We start from the raw sequence: 12883 nt of genomic DNA, 5'->3' as shown, positions 1-12883 counted from the left end.
TCAAATTTATCCGCTTTGGATAGCGTATTCCAAAAGCTACATTTTCATTGACATAAAACGGTGTCTCAGTGTGGACGGAAGGTCAAACCGGCCAAACCGTGTGGACATGGCCTAGCCTATACCTCTCCTGTACTGTAAACCAACACACTTTGCAAAGGTTTATTCAAAATGTTTTCAAAATGGTGTCCAACAGATCTCAACAGAAATATTCAGAGAAATATACTGTTAATAAATCACTTAACATTTACTAAATCTAGTGGTGCATGATATATCGGCTGCCGATATAACATCGGCCGATATGGTCAATTTTTTACACATCGGTATGTCAAAATAGGGCCGATGTGAACAAGCCGATAATCATTCCTGTGCATTTGACGTGTGTAGATGTGAGTGTGGGGGCGGGGGTGTATGTTTTTGCACAAGCGCAAGTCCTGTCTGTCAGTTTAAACATCAACCAGAAGACTGAAACTTGCACGCTGTTTTCTGTCAGCCTTACTAAGGTGTATTTTTGTCCCGCCAAAGCCATATTTGACCGGTGAGTGATGTAGATGACTGACTGCTGCGCTTGCTGAGAGAACAAGCAAAGAGAGTGAAAGCCCCGGTCGCGCGTGCACTCTAGCCGTCTTCAAACTGTCTTGCTCTCTCTCCCTCCCTCTCTCGCGCATATCAATGAATTGAGTCGACTGACTTGACTTTTTTTTTCTGAACTACCGCTGGTTGTTAATTGTGCTAAAATAACGTTGCCTTATCTTCTCTGAAAAGCTTTCCACACAGTCAGATGACATACCAAACTTTCAATAAAACAAAATAATCTATCTGGTGATGAAATGTTTTCTGTGTTGAGACAAATCTTACGCGATGTCCTAAACTGCCTGGATAATCGCACAACGTGTGCCGTGGTCACGTCCGAATCGCGGACTAATGACTCCTTTGAACCGATTTACTTAAATGAATGGTTAAAATAACTGATCTGTCCAACAATGAACTCAAGAGACATAAATTGGAAACACTTCACAATAAGGTTCCATTTATTAAAGTGTACATTTGTTAACATTCTATCAATATTAGTTTCTATGTTTTACTCCATGACAAAACCACCCCAGCCATTCTAGAATGATTCATTCTTTCCAAATAGAGTTTCAAGTCATCTGGTGAAATAGTTTTTATATCGCAATATATATATATATATATATATATAAATAATTGCACAAAAAGAAAATATCGCAATGTCATTTTTTTTACCAATATCGTGCAGGCCTAATCCTCACTATGTGTTTTCTATACAGAGATATCGACATTGGTAAATATCAGTATCGGCCATAATAGCAATATTAATATTGCTTATCGGTCTCAGCCACAATTTTCACATCGGTGCATCACTAACTTTTTTTTTGGTTTGAAATCATTAATTTGATTATTTTATTGGCACCTGTGGTTTTTATAAGAAATAATATAATTTATATATATAGCCTAGTTATGTGGAAAATAAATTATTTATCTCATACACATACTTTTAAAAGTACTACACCTTTAGTTTGATCATTAGTGTTTTAAGGCAATATTTTTTTGTAAAGCAAGCAGCTTTGGAACATATATACAGTACACTTACAGTGGCTAGAGTAGATACACTATGCTAGTTTTACAATATTTTGTATATAGATATATTATGCTACAATATTTTTTTTTTTCATTTTTCAGACTGAATATCTAATTTGGGTTAAGTCTACTATGTTTAGTAGTTTAAAACCCATTTAATTTTGATACAAATATCCTCCCTTACCCACACAGTTTAAATAGGTCTGTAAATGAAAATATTTCCAGATGATTTTGTACTTTAAGAAGGCAGCGCCACACATTGGAATTCAAATAATTGGAGCATACTTGTAATGAAAAAAAAAGTGAAAACCTCTGCTTTAGTGCACACCAAACCAATCACATTTACAGACTACTGCAAATCTGAACCCTTTAAAACGCTCACACACTAATCAAACACACTCGCAGTTTGAAGGGATAGTTCACCCAAAAATGAAAATTCTGTCATCATTTAGATTTACTTCATATACTATGGAAATCAAATGGGGCCCATCAACTGTTTGGTTACAAGCATTCTACAAAATATCTTGTGTTCAGCAGAAGAGCAAAATTTATACAGGTTTGGAGGGTAAGTAAATGATGACAGAATTTTCATTTTTTAAGTGAACCGTCCCTTTAATGGTCTCAATGCACCCCAAAACACACACATTAGTTTCACTATATTGAGTGGCTGCACCATAGGGACTTCTCATAGACTCAGTGGTTTTCACAAAGAGGCTATGACATTTCAATAAACATCAACACTAAGACACTGAGACTAACCCTCACTCAAACCTGTTAATTAGAGGGTGTAAACCTATATATATATATATATATATATATATATTTTTTTAAATTATTATTATTTTTTTTTTTTTTAACAATTTGCACAGCTTGCTAGTCTCCCCAATGTAGGTGTTCAGGTTTCGGCCCTGACAACCAGTATGAGAAGTTAAATTACCCCTCTGATATGCTGTGTGTTAACAAAGAATGAAGATTAGCCTACCTCTAAACATCATACACTGCTTTTGTACAAGACAATATTTAGTACGTTTCAAAATTGTTTCCCTAATTTGCCCAGCTTTCTGTCTCCTCAATGTAGGTGATGTTTTACTATTCTTAGGGTGTAGACAACACCTGACACTCACACATACTGCATCCTTTAGTGCAAGTAGGCTATCGGATGCTGTTCAATCACGGCAGATGTCCATAATCATCGCAAGCTTTTATTTGTGGAGTACCAGTAGCCTACTCCTCCCAACCCGCTTGATTACTTCCAAACAGATGAAATAAAATCGTCAATGAGATCGAAAAACTCAACGCTTGACTTTTCAAGAAGTGTTTTTCTGCTCGCTCACGCCTTAGTGTGTGTCTGTGTGAGTGTGTCCGAGAGAGAGAGAGAGAGAGAGAGAGAGAGAGAGAGAGAGAGAGAGAGAGAGAGTGAGTGAGTGAGAGAGAGAGAGAGAGAGATCCATCTATTTTATGATTTTGTTTGAGTTTTCTTTCTTTTTCTTTTGAGGTGATTACTTAAGAACTGACTTCTATTAAAGGTTTCAGGACATTTCTGTGTTTAGATTAAGATAGCATGGCCTCAGATACCCCACAATTAAAGTTAGCATACAAATTGTGTTAAGTTAACTGAAAATCTTAGTGAATGCATTAAAATCATGATCCAAAAAAAAAAAAAACTCTCCAGTGGAAGTTCTATAAAATACAAAACATAATAGATACAATGAATAGCCTATATTAATTTATTGATAATTAATATATAAAAAGCACTGCAATTTGGGCTGCAAACTGTATTGGTTTAACGTTAACTGCCTTTTAATTATGTGAGAAGATTGACAGGATTTCTAAAGATCTCATGTTTGGATGTAGATGAGGTTTAATACATTGACATAAGGTTTAAAAGTATTATTTCACAGAATAAATAAATTAACTTACAGTTACTCGCCGATAAAAAAGAAGTTAAGGCGCTCAACGTCGTGAGGAAGAAAATTCCGATGCTGTTGTGGAATCTCATGTTTGGGAAAAGTAGTACTCTGCTCCACGCTTCCGAGGTACCTCCGACCGTTACAACCGTTAGGGAAAAAGCCAAAAAAGTCTCGTGAAGGTAGCGGTTTGACTCCCACCACAATGAGGTGCAGTCACAAATGAACACGCGCCTCCCGCCGTTTCCTCAGATCCCTCTGAAGGACTGATCCAACACTTGCGCGAGCGCTCTGCTTCTCTCTCTCTCTCTCTCTCTCTCTCTCTCTCTCTCTCTCTCTCTCTCAAACACACACACACACACACACACACACACACACACACAAGAGATGTAAGTGGTGCGTTTTCGATTTCAGGACCACGGAGAGATCCGCAATTGGAAGATGTTCTCTCGCTGAGCATTTTTCTTTATCTTTAAAGTGTAATCATATTAAAGACATAGTTAAAATAGCTCATGCGACTACAGTGGTTCAACATTAATTTTATGAAGCCAAGAGAGTACTTTTTGGACGCAAGATAAATACAGGTGAAACTCGAAAATTAAAATATCATGCCAAAGTTCATTTATTTCAGTAATTCAAGGTGAAACTAATGCATTATATTGACTCATTACATGCAAAGTGAGATATTTCAAGCCTTTATTTTATATAATTTTGATGATTATGGATGAGTCTATGAAAACCTCAAATTCAAATCTCAGAACAATTGAATATTACATGAAATCAATTAAAAAAAATTTAAATACAGAAATGTCAGCCCTTTAAAAAGTATAATCAAGCATATGTCCAATGTAGGCCTACTTGGTTTGGGCCCCTTTTGCATGAATTATATACTGCCTCAATGCGATCAGCCTGTGGCACTGCTGAGGTGTTATGAAGATCAGGATGCTTCAATAGTGGCCTTTAGCTCTTCTGCATTGTTCGGGCTCATGTCTCTCATCTTTCTCTATGCAATGCCCAATAGATTCTCTATGGGGTCAGACTGATCTCATGAAGTAAATGTTGATGGGGTTCAGGTCAGGCGAGTTTGCTGGCCAATCAAGCACACTAATCCCATTGTCATTGAACCAGGTTTTGGTACTTTTGGCAGTGTGGGCAGGTGCCAAGTCCTGCTGGAAAATGAAGTCAGCATCTCCACAAAGCTCATCTGCTGAAGGAAGCATGAAGTGCTCTAAAATGTCCTGGTAGACGGCTGCGTTGACGCTGGAATTAATAAAGCAGAGTGGACCAACACCAGCCGATGACATGGCTCCTCAAACCAACACAGACTGTGGAAACTTCACACTGGACTTCAAGCATCTTGGATTGTGTGCCTCTCCATTCTTCCTCCAGACTCTGGGACCTTGGTTTCCAAATGAGATGCAAAATTTGCTCTCATCAGAAAAGAGGACTTTGGAGCACTGAGCAACAGAGCAGTTCATTTTTTCTTTAGCCCAGGTAAGACACTTCTGACGTTGTTTGTTAAGCAGCTTGACAAGAGGAATACGGCATTTGAAGCTGTGTGGTGGCTCTTGATGCAGTAACTCAAGAGCCTCAGTCCACTGATTGTGAAGCTCCCCCACACATTTGAATGGCCTTTTCCTGACAATCCTCTCCAGGCTACGGTCATCCCTGCTGCTTGTGCACCTTTTTCTTCCACACAATTTTCTATTAATGTGCCTTGATGCAGCACTTTGAGAACATCCAACTTCTTTTGCAATTACTTTTTGAGGCTTTCCCTCCTTGTGGAGGGTGTCAATGACAGTTTTCTGCACAACTGTCAGGTCCGCAGTCTTCCCAATGATTGTGAATTCTACTGACTACAAACTAAGAGACCAATTAAAGGCTCGGGAAGGAACCCTTTGCAGGTGTTTTGGATTAATTAGCTGATTAGAGTGTGACACTTTGAGCCTAAAATACTAAACCTTTTCACAATATTGTAATTTTCTGAGATTTTAAATTTGAGGGTTTTTTCGATTTTTTTTGTTGTATTAGCTATTTTGATTTTTTTCTTTGTATTGATGTAATGAATGAAATGAACAGTAAATAATAAATAACAAAGATAAACCAAATGAAATGTCAAACTTTTGACAAAAGGGGAAAAAATATACAATATGATCAACCCTGATCAAGTTCTGATTTGAAATAAATTTATAAACCCAAAAGAAAACAAATAAATTTGTCAACAAAGCTTTTTCTTTCTTGAATCTCTGGTGGATAAATTCCTTCTTTCTTACTTTCCGGCTGAGGTTTGAATTTCTTAGGTTCTCTAATTTAAATATTACTATTGTAGATTAATAAGTTTAGTTTCCATTTAATGTCCAAATGTTCTTGTCTTTACTGTAGGTTAAACCAGTCGCTTCAAATGCAAACTCAAATCAGTATTTTAACCCAGATGATACAATTAGAGAAAATGTACAATGATGTACAATGTGTAACCAAATAAAACTTCTTTTAAGAGATATATCTGTGTGTGTATATATATATATATATATATATATATACCAAAAAAATGTAAATGAGATAACAAAATTGCAAAAATAAAGATTATACACACTTCAGTCCATTCGATACTTTCAGTTCAGAAAAATATACTGTACCTCGGTCCATTCGATAAATTCAGTTCAGAAAACTATACCTCAATCCATTCAGATTTCAGAAGGAAAACGACACCACTAAGTGGATGAAAAGGTAAGAAGTAAAAGATCCAAATTTAGTCTGGGAGGCTCACCATTTCTCTCTTCTCTCAGCACGGCTTGATGAATCCTCACCATGCACATAGATCACAGTAGAAAATCCAACTTCTACATAAACAAACTGGCCTGGTCACACAGCATAACGTTTTTAGAAACTCATTTCTAACCTCAGTTTCAACAATATTTAACAATACACTCTTCAAATCAACATTTTGTGTTCATGTAACATAGGCCATTTACATACAGTGAACATATCACTTAATTTTAACACGCATACAATACATTGTAATCATCACATATATGAAAAATAAATCCACAACTCACCGATTCCTCTGAATTAACAGTGTTCTGTTAATATTTTGTCCAGATTACACCACGAACTAACGATGACTCAACAAACTCATCTAGACCGCGTTTCACAGTAGGCGGAGTCAGCATCGGGCGGTGACCCGGATGCGCGGCCATTACGGAGGCACTCGGATGTAAACAACAGCATGGACTGCACCGTTAATGTACTACTGAACACATTGTTAAACTAAAGAAACACAGAAAAAACCAGAGGTAGGTGCGAAATCATATAGAGAAGGACTTATCAAGCAGGAGAGAGTGCAATATTTTGACAAACTAAAGTTAATATGTGGTAAAGGTCCAAACGAGCTAGATCTCTAGTATACTGCAATTCTTCCTTCTATTTCTTATTCCGACATAGGCTAACTTACGTTCATATTGTCAGCCCAAAAAAAGCACATGAAATCCGTTTCAAGCTACATCCACATGTGGTTTGAAATCCTGTTCAAATACCAGGACATATGCCTCATGTCTGAACGTTCGGATTTCGGCAACGTTAACATTTTAGCCATAGTCAAAGCTTCATTTACGGTACAGATGTGGCTGATGCTGTGCCTCTCTCAACCACAAACATCAGTTTTTTTTTTCTTCAGTTTTTTTCATTCATCAGTTTTTTGCACTCTTCTCTTTAACTTTTGGCAGTCTATAGAACTTGAAAGGTATTTTCCCGATGCCAACGATTAGTACAGACCAAAACTCGACCATTTTTCAGCAGAAATAATCATCCAAATTTGCGAGTGCGTTCAGTTCAATGGCATTGTTTATGTTCCGTGCCTCCAAAATGGCCGAATTTCCGGATTGATGACTCCAACTCTAATTGGATCCATTTTTCCGCAGTAATTTGCATATTACTAATATAATCGGTCTTTGCCAGACACTGTGGGTTTGTTTTGTGTGACGTCACTGCGGTGCCATATTTGAGGTATAGCTACTGACTGTGAGCATTGAAGAATGCAGAAGCACAAGAAAACTGAGAAAATGCCATATTGCAATAAACTCGGAAAATATGGCAGGTACCGTTTTTTGGAGAATTTGTCATCCTTTCAGAACATAGATTCATATATATGAGCTGAGCTGACTGCAGTGAGTTGGAGTGCTGATCCCGCATTGCTTTCTCATCCTCATACTTGAGCATTGTCAACTATCTTGTTTATGGTACTGAAATTATAAATCTCTTAAAGCCTGCGGACATTTCAACCAGTTGCTGAATGAAAAAACAATTCTCCAACAACAGAATACCCCAGCACCGATACCTTACAAATGGCGGCTATGCCCATAATGCACTGACGTCACTTGACAAAGACCGATTAATAAAGCATTTTATTTATCTATATTTTCTTTTATCACTGACTTTTTTTCCACATAAAAGTTTTACTGGAAGCGTGAACACGCCAAAAATATACTTTTTCGATTAACTGCAATTTGACTAATTTGAGTCTGGGTTACACCACCAATAGTCTCTACAATCAATTTAGACTTACAATGCTTTTGGGAAACGCACCCCAGATTGATTTATTTTTTTTTTACATGTACTGGGTTAGATTAATCTGAGTTGGGTCATAGCACTTGCATATTGTTGTCCTACTGTTAGTTTAACTGCTTCTATTGTTCTCATTTGTCAGTCGCTTTGGATAAAAGCGCCTGCTAAATTAATAAATGTAAATGTATTTTCTCGAGCCACAAAGACCCTTGTGACAATTATTAATGACTGTTATATTTGATTGTCTCCTGATATTCAAAGGGAAATCAATCATAAATTTGTCTCTGACTTTTCCTGATCCGCTCCTATCTATCCATGATCACTGGGTTTACAAGTCATTTCTAGTATACTTTAAATCATGATCGTAGGGATTATCACTACTTACGCCGAACTGTGATATTGAGAGTTCCCTCATGCCGGAGAGTGAATTTGAATCACCATTACACCTTGGTAGACTAGGGGACTACCACTGTGTGTGTGTGTCCTGAGAAAACATGGGCTTCAGACTGTGTAAATATCTGAAGGACATGTTTGTTTGATCCTTTCCAGAGTAAAGAGCAGAAAGGATGTGAGCACGACTTTCTAATACACTGTTGCTCTCACACATGCGTATAGACCTGTCTGTGTGTCTCATTAAAACAGGTCTGACCGACTGATCTCCCGCTGTGGAGCTTGAGTAGAGGGCAATTTCTCTGTGTGGGAGAAATGCCATGAGACATCCACTCCATGCTGGAGTTCAATTCACTTCAATATAGCAGGAACAGAAGTGAGGAAATGAAGTAGATAAAATCTGATGGAACATGAATGGCCTGTTTCATGTCTTTAATAAATGTCTATCTTTTGTTAATGTTGCCATTTAAACTGACCACTAGTCACTTGTTGGATAGTCACTGCGACAGACGTCACACCTACAGACCCTCCACAGTATCACCTACAATGATCTGACGCTTATTGTAGGCTACATAAAAAAAAAAAAATCTCATAGTCAGACGCCTGAATACATCAGTACTGATTTTCCAGCGTGAACTGATTCAATATTAGATGTGCAGATGAAGAACACAGTAGGATCTGCTAATGAAGAAGTTTGCTTTGGCTGACAGCTTGCGGTGGCAGTCTCTTTGGAAGAGTCTATGAATAAGCATTGGATTACAATGATTGAGACTATAAATAAGAAACTGCATGACCTTTCAATCCATATGCACTCTTGATAAAACTTGTGTATTGCGTCTAATCAAAAGTGAATATCCTACAATCTAAAGAAGAAGGCAGAGAGGAGATCAAAGACGCATCAGATCAAAGCGATGTATTTAAGATGTCACAGACTTGATGGCAGCGCTTCTGACTTGACTAGTCTAGGGGTAAAAAAAAGATATACACATTCTGTAAATAAGCAACGAGAAAGTTATACATTTGAGATAAATATTAGCATTGGAGCAATATTAGAAGATAATTAGTTAAAGGTGCAATGTGTAATAATTTTGAGTATCTATTAACAGAAATGCAATATGACATCCATCTATGTTTTCGGTGGTGTATAAAGAACTTAGAATGACTTATTACAATGAGACCTTTATATCTACATAATCGCAGGCACCCCCTTCTATGAAGGTCGACATATTGTGACGTCATGTTTCTACCGTGGGCTGAACAACTCGCAACCAAACAGCTAGATGTCGCTAAAAAATACACACTGCACCTTTTAAATTTTTAGCAAAAAACACTTTGTTCTTTCAAAATTATGTGCTCATTCATGTGTAATGTTACTTCCACCAACTAATCATGTATTCTCTTAAGTGTAGAATCTGCCATTCAGAATACATATGAGCCATAGACTTTATCTATGGGCTTCTCCCTTGACATTATGCCTCCATGTCCCCCTGATTGCCTCATAGACAGTAAAAGATTGCCTGTGAGCTTCTCCTCCTGTCTATAATATAATTTCTACAGTTTGACAGATAGTCCCGTGGTTATGACGCAATCATTAGCCTATTTTTTACAAAAACTAGTCTTTGAATGCCTCAGATGTAAAGTTATTTGCTGTCAAAGTGACGCCAAAATGAAATCAAAATGAGTCAAATGGAATGCTAACAGCAGGTGATGGTCTGCTACAATGGCGGCCCCCCAGGGAAGCTTCAGTTTCCGGCTGATGGATTACCCCCTTGATATGAGCGATTCGCTCGAATGGCGGGAGCCATGTTGCGCCTCCATCTTGAAAATACATTAGCCAAAGACTGGCCGACAGATTTAAAAGCCTGTTGAAGATGGAGGATCACGAGAACATGTAACAGAGTCGTCAAGGAAGCGAAAGAGAGAATTAAAACGACAACGTGACAGACAAATCAACAAGATATAAGTCAATATTGGAGTGGCTTTTCCTAGATGGAAAGAGCTCATCAGGTGCAAGGATTTTAAAAGGGACGCCAAAGTTGCCTGCTTTCTTCTCGACCGGTACAATATACAGAATAACGATAGCGCTGATACTTTACTAACATAAGCTTGCATTTGTTTGGGAACCTGAAGATTTTAGCCATGAAATGGTTCCAAAATAACGAAAACGTAAAACTATCATTCGTTTTACATAGAGGGTATAATCTACATGTTAACTGACTAAATAACTAAATGCAACTTGTAATAGTTTTCTAAATTAACCTCATCACTTGAAGGAACACTCATGGGCGAACTGGAAGCCATGGTTATTGGAATAATACGGCCACCGGAGTAACAGCTGTAAAAACGCCCTTGGAATGGGAGGGGATAGTTGGTAGTCATATACAATTTCACCGCTAGATGGGAGAAAACCTTACACAGTGTAGTAGCTTTAGTTAAAAATAAGCAAAATTGTGCTGTTTGCAATGACAGCCAATTAAAAAAATGTGTATTTGAACTGCCATATCCAACAATCCCTCTATTGTGTACCATAGGTTAACAGCTGGTGTGGAGATGGAATTCGTTTAACTTTACATAACCTCCACCCACAGCGGGTCTTCAGTTTCCTACAAGGTAAAGTAAGTGTGAACTTCTCAAGGCTCTGTAGAATGAACTGAAGGGCACTGGGCAAGACAAGCCTCCCGAGGGACTCTGGGGTAATTCAGAGTAAATGAAGAGAAATGAAGCGTACCCTTAAAGCTGCAAACAATCTCTCCTCTCCTTTATTTTTTAGCATAATCTGCCTTCTCATCTCCACTGCCCTTCACTCAATGGCGTACATGGGAATCGTTTCCACTGATGAGGAAAAGCAAGAACTCTGCCACACTCCACCTCTCCAGTTAATTCTCCGAAGGCTCGATGTTATAAAAGGCAAGTGATGATGTACACATTCTGATCTCCATTCTATCTATACATGTATAAATGTATGCACATGCATGCATTAAAAAAAGCATCTCTAAAAATGTATAAAAACCGGGCTCTATCGGGGATGTTTCTGATTGCAACCAATTTTTACAAGAACGCTCGTGCTCAAAACACAACAGCAAGAGCAAACACTCATGGTACCGGCCACACTGAGACTTTCAACACACCGGAAAAAGCATCACACAACATGCTGGAAACACATGTAAACTCCCACTGCAACATTACAATAAAAGGCTACTTTTATCAGCTTGACATTGAACTAATGCTCCATGGTCGTACCATGATAATGTTACATTTGTGGCGCTATCTAGCAATATTTCACAATATTACTTTGTTTACTAGTGTTTCTGATCAAATAAATATGTCAAAAACATTAAAAAACCTGACTGACTGCAAACTTTTAAATGGTAGTGTATATATATATATATTTTTTACAATATACATTGCATTAGCAAATTGCATTGACTGTAAACACTTTACAGTCAAAGTTGGAATTTAATAAATTGCATGAATCAAACAATATTAAGTGAAATCTTGATGTTTTTGTGTTCCGCTAATAGCTTACTCCTACCAGACCTTTTAAAACCATTGAGACAGAATAAATGTCGAAGACTGCAGTATTGCTACAGCTTTCAAGTACTTGCATAATACAGTTTGAAGTGAAAGATAAAGTATTGCATATTAAATAAATTACAAAAATAGATTTCAGACATAGTCAGGTGAGGAAAGTGGGGCAAAGAATATAACTGCTGTATATATTCATATAAATACACATTTATAACTGATAGTGTGTGATAGCAAGCAATAGATTATGTTACAGTCTGTCTCTTAAGCTGTGGCATTGATACATTGCTAGCTGCTATAAAAGCAAAAGGTCAAGGTTTGACTGGGTACTAGCGTGATGCACTTGTCTTTACCCCCTGCTAGTAGATGCTGTACCTACACCTATCTGGTTGCAAGAAGCATTTTTTACATTTGTCGGCTTTTTAAAAATATCTATATATAAATACTGATATCCCATTATATTATAGCAGATGTTTTACCACTGCCTGGTTGTTTTGGTCCAATCTGCTGTACATTGCACTGTGCAACATCATGCTTTTTGTGGCAATGCTCAATGGTACAAGTTAATGTGCTTTTGTAATAATCTAAAAAGATAAAAAAAAAAAAATTAAGATGAAGTTGTTTCCTTGGGCGAAATTGACTTGGACATGTTTGACCTCACAGCTCAGCGTAGCAGCTAGGGAAAGACTTGGGGACAATGAAGATCTTGTAGTGTCAGTTGCCATGATGTAAATGTTCTTCTGCCCCAGAGAGTTTAGTCACATGAAAGCTCATGATGAGGAAAAGATGGCACATTTCAGATAATCTACTTCCATTAATATGCTAACGAATAGCTTTCTCTAGGTTTTATAGAAGCACAAAGCAGCGTGAATCTCTTCCAAACTCAGCTGGATTTCTTTTCACCT

At 37.5% G+C, this 12883-nt stretch overlaps 1 protein-coding gene and 1 long non-coding RNA gene across 7 annotated transcripts in view; one reads left to right on the top strand and one right to left on the bottom strand.

Moving 5' to 3' along the window:
* Positions 1–6697, bottom strand: part of cntnap5l (contactin associated protein family member 5 like) — a 59197-nt gene extending 52500 nt beyond the window's left edge. For 2 of the 6 annotated variants that reach the window (XR_005623156.2, XM_089124785.1), the window contains exon 1: positions 3517–3783. Coding sequence is in view for 3 of the 6 variants with exons in the window: in XM_089124785.1 (XP_088980911.1) it covers positions 3517–3595 (79 nt within the window). In the remaining 3 variants the exon portion in view is untranslated. Of the gene's footprint in view, positions 1–3516; positions 3785–6270; positions 6362–6559 lie in introns of those variants that run through there. The other 4 variants (XM_089124786.1, XR_016148337.1, XM_089124787.1 and 1 more) reach the window with 4 other exon arrangements.
* Positions 6668–12883, top strand: part of LOC148970474 (uncharacterized) — an 89836-nt gene continuing 83620 nt past the window's right edge. The window contains exons 1-3 of the long non-coding RNA XR_016148338.1: positions 6668–6796; positions 10985–11063; positions 11224–11360. This is a non-coding gene — a long non-coding RNA (uncharacterized LOC148970474). The remainder of the gene's footprint in view (positions 6797–10984; positions 11064–11223; positions 11361–12883) is intronic.

This window comes from Pimephales promelas, chromosome 21, assembly GCF_988280905.1.
Source record: "Pimephales promelas chromosome 21, fPimPro1.hap1.1, whole genome shotgun sequence".
Classification (NCBI taxonomy): domain Eukaryota; kingdom Metazoa; phylum Chordata; class Actinopteri; order Cypriniformes; family Leuciscidae; genus Pimephales; species Pimephales promelas.
This window is presented reverse-complemented; position numbering and strand designations above follow the sequence as displayed.